Genomic DNA, 16,654 nt, shown 5'->3' with positions numbered 1-16,654 from the left:
TAAATTTCACGTCTGTCTTTCTACTGTTTAAAAGATATTGTGCACCAATCAGATGTTTGTTTTGGGTTTTTAAAAAATTTTTTTTTACATTAATCTACATTAAGCTTTGAACCTTTGTAAATTGTCAGCGTGGCTCATTCAGTTTTGCTCAGATGTTTGTGTTTTATCTCTGTACACAGCATACTTTGTGGAAAATCATTTGGGATGTGAAGTGTTATATAAAAGTGAATACAAAATGAATGTGTAAACAACACTTTTGTTTTTCTTGCAGGAGTTTGCTCTGCACAAGCTGGATGCCATCGTGAATGATTTCTGGGCTGAGATTTCGGGATCTGTAGATAAGATGTAAGTACTGAAGAGCTTGTACTATAGTTATTATAGTACTGTGAAGTAAGTCAGCAAGAACTTAAGTTTATAGTTTATTTCTGTGTCTGCATGAGGGCGAAATAATTTAACTGAAAGATTTAACTGACCTTCCCTGTAAATGTTGATACACTGCAGACAGTATTTACTGATTAAATATGGCAGTGCAGTGTAAAGTTGCCTCACATTCACAAATGCAGAACTAAAATTTTCCCACCAGATGATAGATCATTTTGATCTACGGTTTACATTTAATGATGATTTAAAAAAATGTCTCTTGCCAGTGTCCCCCCCCCTTCCAGTTTTATGTAACAGCTGTTGTCTTTACACAGTGAGGTACTGTATGAGGACGAGTCTTTCCGGAGCAGGGAATTTGCAGCCTTGGTGGCCTCTAAGGTTTTCTACCATCTTGGAGCCTTTGAAGAGTCTTTAAACTATGCTCTTGGTGCAGGAGATCTTTTCAGTGTTACAGATGACTCAGAATATGTGGAGACCATCATTGGTGAGTGGGTGGGGGCAGGTTTTTTGCTGTCTTGTATTTCTTAGTACTGTAAAGTATAAATAACCCATTCGGTCACTGTGTACATCACTTTCTAGAGTTATATATTGTACTGTAATATTCATTTTCTGACATCTTCTACCTAAAAAGATTATGTAGGCAGAAGAAGAATTTGTTTCCCACCAGAATTCCTGTATCGTGACTGAAGGGGATAACAAAACATGGAACAAATGCAAATCGTTACTTTCGGTTTACACTTAAGGTTTATCCTATATGGCTTTGTGTTGAAGAAGTATGTATAAAATCAATATCTTAACCTACGTATCTTGTTAATATTTTTTGTTTTGTTTTTCTCTCTAATGCAGCCAAATGCATCGACCACTACACCAAGCTGCGGGTGGAGAATACTGAGCTGCCAGAGGGCGAGGAGAAGAAAAGCATCGACCCCCGTCTCGAGGGCATTGTCAACAAGATGTTTCTGCGTTGCCTAGACGATCACAAGTATAAACAGGCCATTGGCATCGCCCTGGAAACTAGACGTCTGGACATGTTTGAGAAGACCATCTTAGAATCGGTCAGTGCAGTTCTCTGCTGACTTGAGATTAGTTTGGAATTCTGTAAACAAGCTGTTATGAGATATACATTTTGGTTACTGCTGTTGATTGTTTAAGGTTATTAACATGTAATTATGATTTTTTTTTCTTTTCTTTTCCTTTCTCATGCAGAATGATGTGAGTGGCCTCCTTGCCTACAGCTTGAAGGTGTGCATGTCCCTGATGCAGAACAAGAAGTTCCGTAATGAGGTGCTGAGGGTGCTGGTCAAACTCTACATGAACCTGGAAAAACCTGATTTCATCAATGTCTGTCAGGTAACAAATGGATTCTTAAAAGCTTTTTAGAAATGCATTGACTCGCTGACCACCCTCACTGTGATTTTTTTTTTTCTCCATTTAGACATTAGATTTATAACACAATGGCATACAGGCAGGTCCAGAAATGTTTAGACTATGACACACTTCATAATGTAAGAATAGTACATCTGAAATACGAGGATCAAGATGCAATTGAAGTACAGATATTTAGCTTAATTTCAAAGGGGTTTAAAGACAGGACACCCCTGGATTGCATCAAACATACATAGGAATTTGAAGATGATGCAACTTTCACAACAGTTTTAACATTAAGAAAACAACCAAGAATATAACCAAAATATCTAAACAGAATTCCACATCCTATGGGCCTGAGAGAAAAGTAGAGATCACTGCTTGGGAGAGAAAGGCATCACTGAAGAAAAGGCCCCCATCTCCTGTTAAATCTATCCCTAGTATCTGGTTTACACATACATAATTCTTCCAATTGTGTAACAGATAACATCTCCTTAATCTAGTGTGCAAAGGTAGCGGAAGATGTAGACTTCCAAGTTAAAAGAATAGGTTTCCTGGCAACTGCTATTCCTAGATGCAGTACAATCAGGATGCAAGGTGGAAGCTCGAGGGTTTCTACAGAGCATCCAAAGATTGCCAAGTTATGGTTAGGTTTAATGTTTCTGGAGGAAGTTGCTAAAAACCACTGAAAAATGTCCAATGATGACATGAGGTCAGGTAGGACTACTGAGAGGATACTAATGGAAAGATGCACTTCGATTAGGTTTTGGAGTCATAGAACCTGTGCCTGACCTGGCAGCCAGGTCTTTTACTACATAGACTGCTTTTTTGTCTTCATTTTACTATTTTCTGACATTTGAAAATTGCAAATAAGTCCATATTTTATATGCAATCACAGTCTTTGATTCCAAAGAGTTCACTTTTTTGCAGCTAAACAGACACAAAAAAAATGGTCAAAATGTCAGATTAGCAGTCCAATCCCCAAAGATGCTGAGTTTTATATGCAGCATGCTCTCATATGGAATGAAAACAGCATGGCTGGAATTTTTGTTAGGTAAAAGACTGTAGCATTGACCAACCAAACCAACATCAGCCCTAAGTCCTACTGAGAGGTATTTGGGTGATTTATGTAGTATAACTGTTGTGAGTGATGCTATATGCTGATCACATGAATAGCTTTATTTTCACAGGTTTTCCAGAACTGTCTTAAACTAACAGCCCTCTCCAATTGTCTCTCTCCTCCCCATTCCAGTGCCTGATATTCCTGGACGACCCACAAGCTGTGAGTGACATCCTGGAGAAGCTGGTGAAGGAGGACAACTTGCTAATGGCTTACCAGATCTGTTTTGACCTCTATGAGAGTGCCAGCCAGCAGTTCCTGTCTTCTGTCATTCAGAACTTGCGTACTGTTGGGACACCTATTCCTGCAGTCCCTGGCTCCACAAATACAGGCACTGTGCCCACGCCAGACAAAGAGAGGTAGGCAGGGACAAAGAGTAATTAATTCTAAGGCTGAAGCATTTTAGCTTGGTTCATGTTTGCAGGGTCTGAGGCTTTATCAGAGCTAATGGAAGGAAATACCTGTTAAGATTTTCTGAGTTCTTTTAAACCCCTGTAATCATGGCAGGAAAAGATTTGACGCTGTGTTAAGTATTCAGCCATCTAAGGTTTGGGTATGCATCTCAAACCTCCTGAAATGAACCAAACCAAAATAAAGAAATTCTTAATATTGAGTTTTAAATTAATGCTAATATGCACACGTCGTACAGACTGAAATTTGTTGCGTGTTTTACAGTGATGCAATGGAGACTGATGACAAAGCTGGCAGCTCCCCTGCTGGAAAGCCTGCAGAAACGGTTAGCATTTTGTTTTTGTTTTGAACTGAAGCACTTCTGTAATACCAGGGGCCTGCACTACAAAGCATGTTCAGCATAACCACTACATCTTTTTCACTCCCTCCTGACCAAGTCTAACAGTTACAGTCACGCTAAGCAGTCTGCATGCATTCACATAAAAGGGGTGGTGTTGGAATAGAGCCACGTGGTTCTCACGAGAATAACAAGCTCTGAAAAAAATGCAGGTTGTGTATCAGTACCACTACCTTTAGCTGTAGTCCTGATAGTGTTATTGGATGTTGGGAGAAAAGAACAAATATAAAAAATATAACTTAAACTTACCCACAATACAAAGCGCCTTGAGGCGACAGTTTGTTGTGATTTGGCGCTATATAAATAAAATTGAATTGAATTGAAATTGAATTGAAAGTAAACTTGTAAACCTTGGTGTCATCAAGTACACTGCTCCAGGGCTTTAATTAGTCTTTGCTTTAAGGTTAGAGGGAATGAAATGGCACTTCCATCAGCTGATAATCTACATCTCTAATATAGATGCTCATCAGAGAAATCTAAAGCAAGCTTTAATTCCCAGAGCAGTATACAAATAAACAGCCCTGGTGCTACCATTTGCAAAAAGAATGAATTGGTTAGTAGGTGATTTTTTTTTGTTTTTGTTTTAATACATGTAATTACACTATGATTTGTTGCCTCTAATATATCCTGAGTATGTGTGTAAAAGTGAACCACCAAGTGCTTTGTAGTGCAGGCCTTTAGTGCCAGTCACTCCTTAAGTCTAAAAGGTACCATTTCAATTTGGTTGTGTCATCATTACTTTGTCTTTTTACAGAAAGATGAGTCCAAAGACCAGAACGCAAAGATGATCAAGATCCTCAGTGGGGAAATGGCCATTGAACTGCACCTGCAATTCTTAATCCGAAATAACAATACAGATCTAATGATTCTCAAAAACACAAAGGTAATGTTCACCACCAGTGAGATGTGTGGCTTATAGAAAATTAAATAATAAAAAGGTTGTTTACATGGTCAGGTGAACTGCATTTTATGCGAGGTCACTTAATGTGCTGTAGCGACCTGTTCCTAAGATTCCTTTTTTTTCCCCCACTCCTTTTACTCCAGGATGCAGTTCGAAATTCAGTGTGTCACACAGCTACGGTTATAGCCAACTCTTTCATGCACACAGGAACCACAAGTGACCAGTTCCTCAGGTAACTATGCTGTGAGGTTGATACTGAGAGAGATTGATAAATTCACTTGCTTCAAGTTACTGTAATCCATGTTTTGTTCTTGTAGAGAAAATTTAGAATGGCTGGCAAGAGCAACAAACTGGGCAAAATTCACAGCCACAGCAAGTCTGGGTGTCATCCACAAGGTAGATTTCTGACACAGTGATGGTAATACTAAGAACACCAAAAAGAATTGTAGTGTAATGTACTCACATTTATATAACACTTTCTACTTGACCACTCAAAGTGCTGTAGACTACAAGAATAAAGTGTTTCTAATGTTGAAAATGCTGTTTTTCAGGGTCACGAAAAAGAGGCGCTCCAGTTAATGGCCACCTACTTGCCCAAAGATACCTCTCCTGGCTCTGCCTACCAGGAAGGAGGCGGCCTGTATGCCCTGGGCCTTATTCATGCCAACCACGGTGGGGACATTATTGATTACCTGCTCGGTCAACTCAAGAACGCCAGCAATGATGTGAGTTGTTTGAGGTTTGGTTTGGCAGGTTGTTGTCAAATACCCTGTAAATGTTATACTTGTGCCCCAGCTAAAGGTTGAGACCAGCAGCTAGTTTAAGTCTCTGTCAGTTTTATGCTTTCACTGATGATCTGTTTTCTGTTTCCCGTTCACAGATTGTCCGTCATGGTGGTGCTCTCGGCTTGGGTTTGGCTGCACTGGGCACAGCTAGACAGGATGTTTACGATCTGCTCAAGTCAAACCTCTATCAGGATGATGCTGTCACTGGTGTGTAGGCCCTTCGATAAAATCAGTAAACAGGTTTTCTGAATTTTAAGGGAGGCAGTCCAGTTTGCTTTTCGCTATTCTGTTTACTAATTATAATGTTTTTACAAATACAACAGAATTTATTTATTTTACTTTTGTCTGTCCTGAGCATCTCTGGTAGATCCCTTTTTATTAGAGCTGCATTTTAAATATGTGTAATTTTTAAAGTAATTGTATGTGGTCGAGAAAACATAGAGCCATACAAGTGTTTTGGTTTTTTTTTTTGGTTTTTTATTGTGCTATGGCCAATTATTCATTTGGGTTATTCATGTACATAAGCATGTGGTTTTAAAAGAACAAAGGCTCGAGCAAGGCATACTCATGAAATCTTGTGACCTCCCAGGTGAAGCTGCAGGCTTGGCTCTGGGTCTTGTCATGCTGGGCTCCAAGTCGGCGCAGGCAATCGAGGACATGGTGGGCTATGCTCAGGAGACGCAACATGAGAAGATCTTGCGTGGCTTGGCGGTGGGAATTGCCCTGGTCATGTATGGACGTATGGAGGAGGCTGATGCCCTTATTGAAAGCCTCTGCAGAGACAAGGTATGACTGAAAAGACCTTCAAAAGCAAATTATACACACTGTGAGGATAAAACATCTCAAAGGACTGAAGAATGTAGAGCTTTGTTTGCCGAAGGCCCGACTTACTGATACGTAGGAAACAATGGAAGTTTGATTCTTTTTTAGAAAGAGGGACGGCCTCTTTCTTAAAGGCCACTGCTTTCTGTTAAGCTCACAATTCAGTGTGCAGATATTTGATGTATTGAATTCTGTCTGTAGTCATTGAACATCAAGTTGTGTTCACATCAAACGTGAGACTCTTCCTCTGTACTTTGTGCCAAGAACTAGATGTAGAAAATGATTCAAATTATGTTGATCTTAGATGTGTATCCAGACACAGTCTTAAAGCTCTGCTTTCTTTCACTGTCTATGGTAGGACCCCATCCTGCGGCGCTCTGGTATGTACACTGTGGCAATGGCATACTGTGGCTCCGGGAACAACAAGGCCATCCGACGCCTGCTACATGTTGCTGTGAGTGCTTCCTTTTGTCCTTCTTTACAACACTGTCACTGATGGGAGGACAGGTTTAAGGTGATGGCACTGAAGGAGATGGAATATCCACAAATAGCTGGTCTCATCATAGATGCTACTCATTTAAGTGTCAGAATTATAATTCTTTATTTTCTGTCTTTATCAAATGGTTTTAATAGGAAAATTCATTCACATTTTTCCTTTTTGTTTTCAATTACTGGAAACTATTAAACTGGTGCTGGTGTATTAATTCAAGGATAATCTTGCAAAACTTTCTTGTAACAGAACATATTGCAGATGTATGAACAGCCTTTGTCCTGTAGGTGGCACTTTATGCTAACTAAATTTATTAGAGAGCTTAATAGTAGAGCATTTTTTTTTTTTTACCGTGAGTAGTAAAAGATCTACATCATTGAGATTAAGTCCCATCTTGCTTAATTGACTCCCTTTCCCATCTCTATTAAGGTGAGTGATGTGAATGATGATGTCAGACGGGCTGCTGTCGAGTCCATTGGCTTCATCTTGTTCAGGTAAGATCAAGACCTCATTCCTTGAGCTATGAACTGTGTTTTGCTTTTTTCCCACATGCACCAAATCCTCAATGTTTGTGCCAGTTTTATGCAAAACAAAACCTTTGAACAAAGATGTACTTATTTGAGCACAAGGTTTTTTTGTGTGTTTGTTTTTTTTAAAAAGGGGCAATCAGAAAATTTGCGTGTTTAAGCCAAATTATCCATCTGGTAAAAGGAAGGTGTTAACAGTTGTACAGTAATCTTTGTTTGCTTGGAGGGAGAGAATTAAAGGTTGGTGGTTTATGGTTGTTGATTTCAGTTTGTGTTACATCTCCACTGGCTGCCTATCTTACACACAGCCGGCAAATGAAAAACTACCTCCACAAAGAGATCCAAGAGATTAAAATAGAGACTCAGTATGAGTGGATGCTAATTTAGATGCCTCCTGTCACATGTAAAAAAGCATCATTAAACTTAAGAAAAAGAGTTGCTGAATGCTAATAGTAGGAAGAAGATGGGGCAACCACAGCCAGTCGCACTGATGTCAATAGAGTTGGCTGCCGGAGTAGCTTTATAAAACGGATAACTGTGGAGCTTATGTCAATGAATTTAATGTAGGAAGGGGAGTCCCTCACAAACTGTCAACAGGGAGAGTGGACTTCCTTCTGGGTCCTTAAGGAAGAAATCTTTCTAGTTTGGCAGTTTTCTGTCATTACAAGCAGCTATTCTCTTGGTTAGCTGTGGAAGCTTCATTTAGCTTGATTCCAGTTACCCTGCTTAACATTTTAACTGATCCAGTGTTGTTATGGAACGGTAATAACAGCTGAGATAGTATATTATTAGTGGATGGTTTTCTAAAGTGAATAAGTTAATTTAGCAGTTGGCAAATGAATGAAACCAGTGAATGACATTTACATGCAGATGCCCTGTAGTGTGAATGCATGCAGTTTTACACAGAATAGACATCACTACTGATACAGAAGTATTTGATTTTCTTCCTTTTTGCTTCTCTTTTCCTCAGTCACCTTTTTATAGTTTGTGCTAAAGAGGTGTTGAAAATTTACACTGTTCTCTAAAATTTACAAAACAAATTTATGCATAAATAAATAAATTACAGTTTATTAGTAGATACTGGTCTTCATGAAAGATGTTCCTCTGTCAGACAATGATACCAGTGAGGTTCTTATCAAGGTCACTGTTTTCTCCAGCTATTTATAGGCATTTATCGCACCAACGTCAGTATGCATTCACCCACCAGAGAGCAGGGCTGTGTTAAACAGAACGCCTGGCCAGTTCACAAACATCAGGGTGTGCATTTTTAAGCCCAAAAAGGCTATGTGATATTCTGTGATCAATTGTTCGCTACATAATCCTTCTGTGTTTAGAAAGACTTCTGAACCAGAGCTATTTAGTTTGCCTACTCTTCTCCAGTTTCCCACCCTAAAGGCTCAAGAATAACTACATGCACTCCTACAGCATACCTCACAAGGACAGCTCGAAGTTTGAATGCCTTACATTTCTGCTTTTTCATATTAAATCAGCAGAGTTGCACTTTTCAGGCTGTGCCTGCCAAGGTAATTAGGATTTTTATTATTAATTACAGCTGAATTTAAGCTGTTTCAGCATTTTCATATCTGATGGTTTCCTGCTTATAAAAATTGTATTATTGGATATTATTAAGCACAGAAAAGAGAAATTCCTTAAATACATTGTCATTACAGTATTCTTATTTACCCATTTCAGTCTGCATAGCAGTGGATTTGTTGCCATAGTCTCTTATCTGCTTTGGTGTTTATGATTTGGGGAAAAATGAACACTGTGGATGTTGTTTTTCGTTTTTTTTTTTTTTTTTAGTATGGATATTTTGTCCTGTTTTGCTTTGCCCAGCCCTTATTCGTGATAGTCCATTTTTGCTGATCACATTACTGTAACATGCAAATGTGGACATCAACAGTGTAAGAAATGGATGGTTAGAATTAGTGCAGTTTTCTCAGGAACACAGGAAATATTTTATTAAACACATAGATTTCCATTTAAAGGGAACATTGAGCTTTCCTATGTACAATCTAAGTGGAAACCTTTTTAACATGTCAAAACAGCAGGCTCCAATACACATACAAGAGTGCTTTTCAAAGATCCAGCAAATACATTAAGTATTTTTTTCAAGAGTGCAATGCGTTTGTGTCATTTGTGTTGTCTTGAAAAAATATAAGCATGTAGTCCGAGATGGTTTACAGCATATTTAGACAGTTTAAGTTGAAAGGACCAGCAGAGGAAATATACTGTATGCTGCATTCAGGGAGTTTACAGGTCATCATAATGTCTGGTGGCCTGAACTTTGTGGATGTAATGTTCTGTGTTCATAGTTGAAAATTCATCCTTGTGTAACTGATGTAAACAAACATTAGAGCCCAATTCATTTTAAATGACTTTCATAAATTGCTTAGATTTGATTTGAGCTCTTTGCTTTTGGTGTGTGTGTGTGTGTGTGTGTGTGTGTGTGTGTGTGCCTGTGTGTCAGTTGAAATACTGCAGCGGCTGCTATGTACACTCTGCTAGTAGGGAAAAACTCACAGGATTTTAAATATCTTTGTTTTTCAAAAGTTGATCTGAATATTTGCAGCTTGTAAAGGATTAAAAAAAACATTATTTCTCTAGTGTTCTGAGTTAGCTGGCATTTTGGTGTTTTGCTCTCTCGGTGTACACTATAGAAAACTATAAACCATTTGGGGTTCGTTGTCCTGTCATTAAATGTATCAAATTGAGAGAAACAGCACATTTCTTGTGTTTCAAACATCTATCTCCAACAAGCCTTTGTCTTTAAAGAAATACAATTTGTGCCATAAATTGTATCCACTTTAAGTGCTCCCCTTTATTCGTATTCATTTCCTGTGTATGGCTATACACAGCTAACATGTTCCTCTTGTTTACCATCTTCATTTTCAGTCAGAATTATTGTGTCTAGCACAACACCACTAGATGCCTGTACAGGTGTTTGTCGACACCTGAGTGGACTTTGGTAAGCCACAGCTCCAATGCCATTCTTCATTCCCCGTTTCATGAATAGTTTAGAGTTCTCCGCCATGGAAGATTTGATTGAAATCCTTGTGAGAGTCCAGTCTGCAGTTGACGCCCTCAGATGTTGTCCTGACAGGTTACTGGCACAGCTTTTATAATTACAGGTGATGTAGCGTGTGAATGCCTGCCTGAAAGTTTTGTTGAAGAGAGTGTACACCAGTGGGTTAATGCCTGATGACACATAACCCACCCAAACAAAGATCTCCATGAGGCGGGCAATAACATTGGAATCACAACCTTCGCATAGCACAGAGGTGATATTTGTAATAAAGAAAGGGCACCACATGACTACAAACAGGAGGAAGACTATGCCTAGTACCTTGGAGGCACGCTGCTCATTGCTCAGAGTCTGCATTGACTTCTTGCCCATGGTTGACATTCTGCGAAAGGACTGTTCATTTAGTGTATTAGCAGTCGTGGTGCATGCATTTGGTTTTTCTTGATTCCTGGGAAGTCTGCTGTCCAGCACATGCATTTGCTCAGCTTCAGTTGAAGTTATAGACTGGTCCCTTTGAAAAACTGTGGAGACTGTTGGAGAGCTAAAGCGCTGAGTAACCTTTGACCTGAGCAAATAAACCTTTTTGCGCAACACGTGGACAGTCAGTAGATAGATGACCATCATGATAGTCAAAGGGATGAAGAATGCTGACAAAGAGCCGAATATAATAAAATCCGAGAAGGTGTTTGTTTTCAGCAGGCACGTGTGGTTACTGTTGAAGGTGATGTTGTTGGGAAGGTGGTAGTCCTTAAGGCCCCTAATAGGAATTGGGATTGCAATACCTGCAAAATGACGGCAACAACAATTAATACTGGAAAACACTTTTTTTTGTTTTTTTTTTAAATCATACTGATTTGATGAACAGCATAGTGGCTGATGTTAAAAAATAAAACAAATGCAGTAATTTTTCATTTCAGGGAAAGCTCTACCTTTACTTAAATGCATCCCCAGTAACAGGGTAAGATTGATTGCAACATCTTTGTGTTTACAAAAACTAATCATTCCTGGCTTGTTGCTCTCCTTAAAATAAGCAACAGTGTACAGCCAGCTTTAAAAGTTTAAATAAAACCAAGCCTTACAGCCAAAGTGACTGTGGTGAGTACTGAGCCATAATCCCTCATTGGATTTGGCCAAATATTTTACACTTTAGAGCTGAACATAGGGGGCTGATGCTGTAAAGCAGAATTGTTTGTATGTATTTAAGAATGAACCTGAACATTTGTACAGTTTTGCACAACTGATTTTATCTTTAACTTAATGACTAGCTGTATGTAGCTAACGGGTTGCTGTTTATATAGCATTTATTTTTATTTTATCTGAGTGTAAACCAGGCCTCTTGGGGGTTTTATGTCAAAAGGTTTGACTCTGTAATCTGCTGTAGTGCTGTGTAAAATTGGTCTGAAGACAACTTGCAGAAAGCTGAATTGACATACTTACAAATGGATATGAGCCACACCAGTGCAATCTTGGCCAGTGCTTTGGCTCTGGATTTGTACTGGCTGTGTTGAATTGGCTTCTTGATGGCAATGTAGCGATCCAGTGAAATGGCACAAAGGTGCATGATGGATGCAGTAGAAAAGAGTACATCAAGGAAGAGCCAAATGGGACAGAGAAACTCAGGAAGAGGCCATCCAGAGTCTAAAGAGAAGATGAGATGGAAATTAGAGTTGGCAGCTAATTTAATACACTTATGGTCTAACTGTCTTTCTTTCCAAAAAGAATGGTCATACTCACTGCCCATTAGGGTAGATGTAACACAATGGCAATGGCTTAGAAGTAGCACTCATGCAAATGATTGCTGTTTGTTTATCTGTGAAGAATTACTTTACTGGAAAAAGGAGGGTTCACTGAGTGTTTATGGAGCTCGAACCTCTTTATGTAGATGTGGCAGAGACTATTCTCAACAGTAGTGTTTATTTTGAGTTCTGGGCATAAAACTGGCAAGTAATTGTTCTGGCTTTTGTCTCATCCATTAACATAGTAAAAGACAGTTGAAATTTTCCTGCATTATGCCGCTCTCCTCCTCCCTACTGCACTGGTTTCTGATGTGTTTTTTGTTTTAAGAATTACAAAACTGCCATCTAATGTTTGTTGATATTCGTTAGACAATTTGAACAAATGTAGGTGTCAAAGAGTCAAAGATTTCCAAAAAATAGGAATGAAGTGTTATTACTTCAGAAAAAGATTTTGTTTCTTTTGCTTGCCAGAAAGGCGTCTCTGCTCAAAATGTTCTGCATGCTGTGATATTCTAATAAAGAAGAGGCTTATAGCATATTGCACAGTATGAAAAGCCTAAGCCACAGCTCTTTAAATAAAAACACATAGAGGAGGAATAGGGGAGTTCCAAAATTTGAATATATTAAATTGCCATATTATTGTTTAGTAGAGACATGAAAACCTACTAAGAAAGCAACAAAAAAAATCTGGCTTCTCACTTAAGCTTTTTTTTGTTTTTTGTTTTTTTTGGCTGCATTTTGGTTTATTTGAAGTTTACAACCAATTCTGTTCATAGCTTACATTTTAAACAAGAAGACCTCTTACATTTTCCAGGTGTCTATACCTCTGCTCAGCAGATGTGGGAAAGTGACTAAATACTGGAAGCATTTTCTGGAAGTATGTGTTGCATCATCTTTTCTGCAAAACATATCTATGTTAAAAAGCAAAGTAGGTTTCTATGCCAACTTCAGGCAGCTAGTGGAGTCAGATAGATGGGCAGGATGATCAAAGGTAAAAGGAGGCTATAGTGATTTGACATCTGTCAGAGTGAAATTGATTATGCTTGAGAGAGTTTGGTTAATAGAAAAATTTAATCCTGTTAGATGTGATTAGATTGCTAAAGGTAAAGGCCTAATAATTATTATGATACGATAAATAGCTGAAAAGAATCTGGAAAGGACTTGCTGTTGGCCTCTCTACACCTTCTTCACCTGTTATTGGATCATAAGAAGGGGGTAAAGGTTAAAAAGATAAACTGGATCTCAAACACATTCTTATTTGTACATGGTGCAAAGCAAACACCTCTAACTGTGGTACTGGACACATAACCAGGACATCACTACCCTTAATTAACAGTGATGGCAGTCTTAATTTACATGATACACAACTTTATTAGTCTGCAAGCTCAGGTGTATTTTTATTGTTTCTTCTAGCCCTTCACATTTCAAGTTCTTTCATCTGCCCCACCTTACAGTTGTCTTTGATCTACAGAAATATCACTGGTTTCACTGCTGGGTTTTTTTTGTTGTATTGGGTATTAGGTGATATTTGTGGTATTAGTCTAGTAATGGACTGCTTGTGGTTATGTTACCTATATAATCTTTCCTTCACTATGTGACTTTGTGCATCTCATGCCCTTAAGCTTAGGTCGTTGGGACAGCATGACTGTCCACACCATTGTTAGTTATGCTTCACACTAGCTTTAAATCCACACTGTATCTGTTTGTTTATACCCTCATGACCTCTTCGATTTCACCTCAGCACTTCATCTCTCTTTAAATAGGAGGGAATGACAGCTGCCTGAGTCTTAAAATATATTTCATAAAAGGAGAGCACGTTTTAGGAGTCTATTTTTATTTCTTATTTTTGCAGTCTTTTAGCAGACAAATACTACTGAAAAGATGCCTGTAATTATTGTTTTATCTGTGGCAATGTCATTAGCTATGATAATAAGTTAACATAGTAATTGGTACTCATGGAAGAATATGTAACTTTCCAGGAGGTCGTCACCAAATTGTAATATCTAATTTTTATCACTTTGTCAACTGCAATAATGAAATTGTGTGTTTTAATCATAGTTTTTTTTTTCATTGTTACAGAGACAAGAATATTTTGATGTCACTGGATTGGTTCTTAGAACTAAATATTATTTGACCTAGATAAATTGCTTTAGAGGGTCCTACATTTAAGTGCTGGTTTTCAAAAATCAATAACCTTGCTGTTTTTATGTTTCTAAGCCAGATGCTTTAGGACAATGTTGTAGTTTTTCATGGTTCAGAATGGGCCTTTGGGTGTCTACTGAAGCATGCATAATGAAATGAATGATATAAAAGGAGTAAGTCTGTGTTTCCTTATTGAATAGAAATCTATTAATTATATTGCTATTTATGGCTGTTTGATAAATGAAAATGTTCATTGTGCTTAGGTAAATGAACCTACAATAAAACTAGTCAAAATAATTTTTTTACAGTACTGGTGATTTTTCCCTTTGGCAGTGGCTAAAACCTCTTTGGAGGTTGTACTGCTCAATTAAAGGTAAATAAAAGGGGGTTAAGCTTCTGGTTAGACTGATGAACATGCTTTATATGTTGCTTCTGTGGAGAGTTGAATAAATAGTGTTATAAAGAGTCTTAAAGTGACATTTGATTGGCTTGTCTAATACATAGGTTAATGTAAAACCCTGACAGCTGGAATCCTTTTTGATAGCAATTCAATCCCAATTAAAATAGCATGTTTCCAGACACAGATTTGTTAAAGAAATAGATGTAATGGCAGATTAATTATATGGCTCTTCTTTAATTAGCTTCTGCATTAAGATAAGTACTTAAGCAGCATCTATGACCAATCTGACTTGTGCAGCTTTCAGTTTGACACATCCACATCTCCGTGCTTGTGTGTTAGACATAATTATAATCCAGCTCATTATCCTCCAATTGAACTAATGGAGAATAATGTGTAGCTTTGCCATAGCTCTGTATTTTGTTGTGGCATGAAAAAAGGGATAATACAAGTCTAAATCTTTTCCTGTGCAGCTGTATTTACACAACACTATTAATGGAATTAATGGAAGCATGACTTTCCATTAGTAATAGTCCCATAGAGCAGTAGTTCAGTTGTAGAGTTGCTGCCATAGCTCCGCCACAGGAAGTAGTGTGTTTATTGTCCGTTATCTCTTGTTATATTTAATCTTTTTTTTTTTTTTTTTTTTTTTTGGAGATGGCCAAAAAAGAGTGAATCTAATACTGCCTCACAAATTGTTTTTATTCCTCCTCTGTTATCCATAAATCTAATGGTTCTTTTAGTAGATAATAAATGTTAGGCTAATAAATGTTAAATACAAGTTTACAATGAATTAGGGGGGCGATTATTTTCCTTTATCGCTTCAGTCACTCCTGAACTCGTTTTAAAGACTTGTTTTGAGTATTTGTTAGAAATTCTTTGTCAGTCATTTATTGTGTATTCATAATAAAAATATACTGTAAATTTTTCAAATAACAGCCCTTTAAAAGGGGAAAAGTAAGAATTGCTATGTATTGTTTTATAGGTCTTTCACATGTTTACTATTTCCCTTATAATGTAATGCGTTTAAAGCATATGTAGTATATGCATAGTAAAGTTTTCAAAACCAAAGCCCCATGCTAAACTTACTGTAGAGAACAGTGACCAACGCAATGGGCATCACTAGGAGTCCCACCAGCAGATCAGCTACAGCAAGTGACATTAGAAAGTAGTTGGTGGCGTTCTGCAGCTTCTTCTCAAGCGACACTGCGAGAATGACCAGGATGTTTCCTCCAATAGTGGGAATGATGACCATGACAATGAGCAGGGCAGCCCATTTCAGCTGAATTTCAGGCACTTTGTCTGCATGTGAGCTGTTAGCCTCGAGCTGTGCCATGACTGGCTGAGACAGGGTGCTGCTGAGCATACAGCGGGCTTGAGTGTGGGTCGGGGCTCTGATCTTTCTGGTCTGAGAGACTCGGTCAGCATGGTCACTGTGTCCCACAGGCAAGGGCACAGGGTAGGGTGGGACAGTTCAGGGGCAGCACACAAGATCCTGCATCCCTTACAAACCAAACGGAGAGGATCTTCTGCTTGAAGAAACAAAAAAAGGGGATCCAGTGGTATAAAATCCAGAGCTGGCAATAATCCCACCACAATTAGTAGTTCCACAGTGAGATGTTCCACAGTGAGCAGGGGTCCTCACTTTCCCAGGCAGCTGATACTCTTGTCATCCACTTCAAAGAAGAAATAGGTCTGTTAAAGGGATAGTGGTTACTCGTCTCCTTAAGTTTGCCTAAATGATGACAAAATAATATGTTAATGGTAGTAAATAGGGTAAAGACAGATTATGAATTATGTGAAATCCGTCAAGTGGTCTATACATATTGTTTCAGTCGTTTGTTTTTAATCAGAATTACTAGATGAATGTATAAGGTTTTGAATTTATATGCCTTAAATATCCTTGTGGCTAAATTTTAGATTCAAAGCAAAGGTAAAAGTGACTCTAAAATCCCCATTATATTTAAAAAAAAAAGAAAAAGAAAAAAATGGTTGTTACCATGGTTTGCATGCAAGTTTCTTACCTGTTTCCCAAGGTAATGTTAGCTGTACTTCTTTGTCCTCCTCCTTTGGAGTTTTCAGCTCTTTAAGTCTTTTCCCAAGCCTTAACGTTTTAGTTCTCCTAAATACTAAAGCAGTATTCTGTGCTGGGAAA

General features: G+C 38.2%; 2 protein-coding genes across 2 annotated transcripts in view; one reads left to right on the top strand and one right to left on the bottom strand.

Moving 5' to 3' along the window:
- psmd1 (proteasome 26S subunit, non-ATPase 1) overlaps positions 1 to 16,654 on the top strand; it is a 37,918-nt gene that overhangs the window by 1,379 nt on the left and 19,885 nt on the right. The window contains exons 3-16 of the mRNA XM_030727434.1: positions 272 to 345; positions 696 to 865; positions 1,228 to 1,436; positions 1,588 to 1,731; positions 2,999 to 3,225; positions 3,542 to 3,602; positions 4,429 to 4,557; positions 4,719 to 4,807; positions 4,893 to 4,971; positions 5,127 to 5,300; positions 5,456 to 5,567; positions 5,950 to 6,146; positions 6,541 to 6,636; positions 7,102 to 7,166. Coding sequence (XP_030583294.1) covers positions 272 to 345; positions 696 to 865; positions 1,228 to 1,436; positions 1,588 to 1,731; positions 2,999 to 3,225; positions 3,542 to 3,602; positions 4,429 to 4,557; positions 4,719 to 4,807; positions 4,893 to 4,971; positions 5,127 to 5,300; positions 5,456 to 5,567; positions 5,950 to 6,146; positions 6,541 to 6,636; positions 7,102 to 7,166 — 1,826 coding nt within the window. The remainder of the gene's footprint in view (positions 1 to 271; positions 346 to 695; positions 866 to 1,227; positions 1,437 to 1,587; positions 1,732 to 2,998; positions 3,226 to 3,541; positions 3,603 to 4,428; positions 4,558 to 4,718; positions 4,808 to 4,892; positions 4,972 to 5,126; positions 5,301 to 5,455; positions 5,568 to 5,949; positions 6,147 to 6,540; positions 6,637 to 7,101; positions 7,167 to 16,654) is intronic.
- On the bottom strand, positions 10,048 to 16,076 carry htr2b (5-hydroxytryptamine (serotonin) receptor 2B, G protein-coupled). Its single transcript, XM_030727435.1, has 3 exons — positions 15,589 to 16,076; positions 11,662 to 11,862; positions 10,048 to 11,006 (listed from the first exon to the last, which is right to left on the bottom strand). The coding sequence occupies exons 1-3, from the start codon at positions 15,863 to 15,865 to the stop codon at positions 10,048 to 10,050; spliced, it is 1,437 nt and encodes a 478-aa protein (XP_030583295.1). The 5' UTR covers positions 15,866 to 16,076.

Source organism: Archocentrus centrarchus, chromosome 4 (assembly GCF_007364275.1).
Source record: "Archocentrus centrarchus isolate MPI-CPG fArcCen1 chromosome 4, fArcCen1, whole genome shotgun sequence".
NCBI lineage: Eukaryota > Metazoa > Chordata > Actinopteri > Cichliformes > Cichlidae > Archocentrus > Archocentrus centrarchus.
Note: the sequence above shows the minus strand (reverse complement) of the source record. Positions and strands in the feature narration are given on the sequence as shown.

Coding starts and splice junctions, on each gene's coding strand:
- htr2b (XM_030727435.1), bottom strand. CDS start 15,865: ATGCTCAGCAGCACCCTGTCTCAGCCAGTCATGGCACAGCTCGAGGCT. Junction 11,863..15,588: donor GTTGGTCACTGTTCTCTACA/GTAAGTTTAGCA, acceptor TCTTCTCTTTAG/ACTCTGGATGGCCTCTTCCT. Junction 11,007..11,661: donor GGTGTGGCTCATATCCATTT/GTAAGTATGTCA, acceptor GTCATTTTGCAG/GTATTGCAATCCCAATTCCT.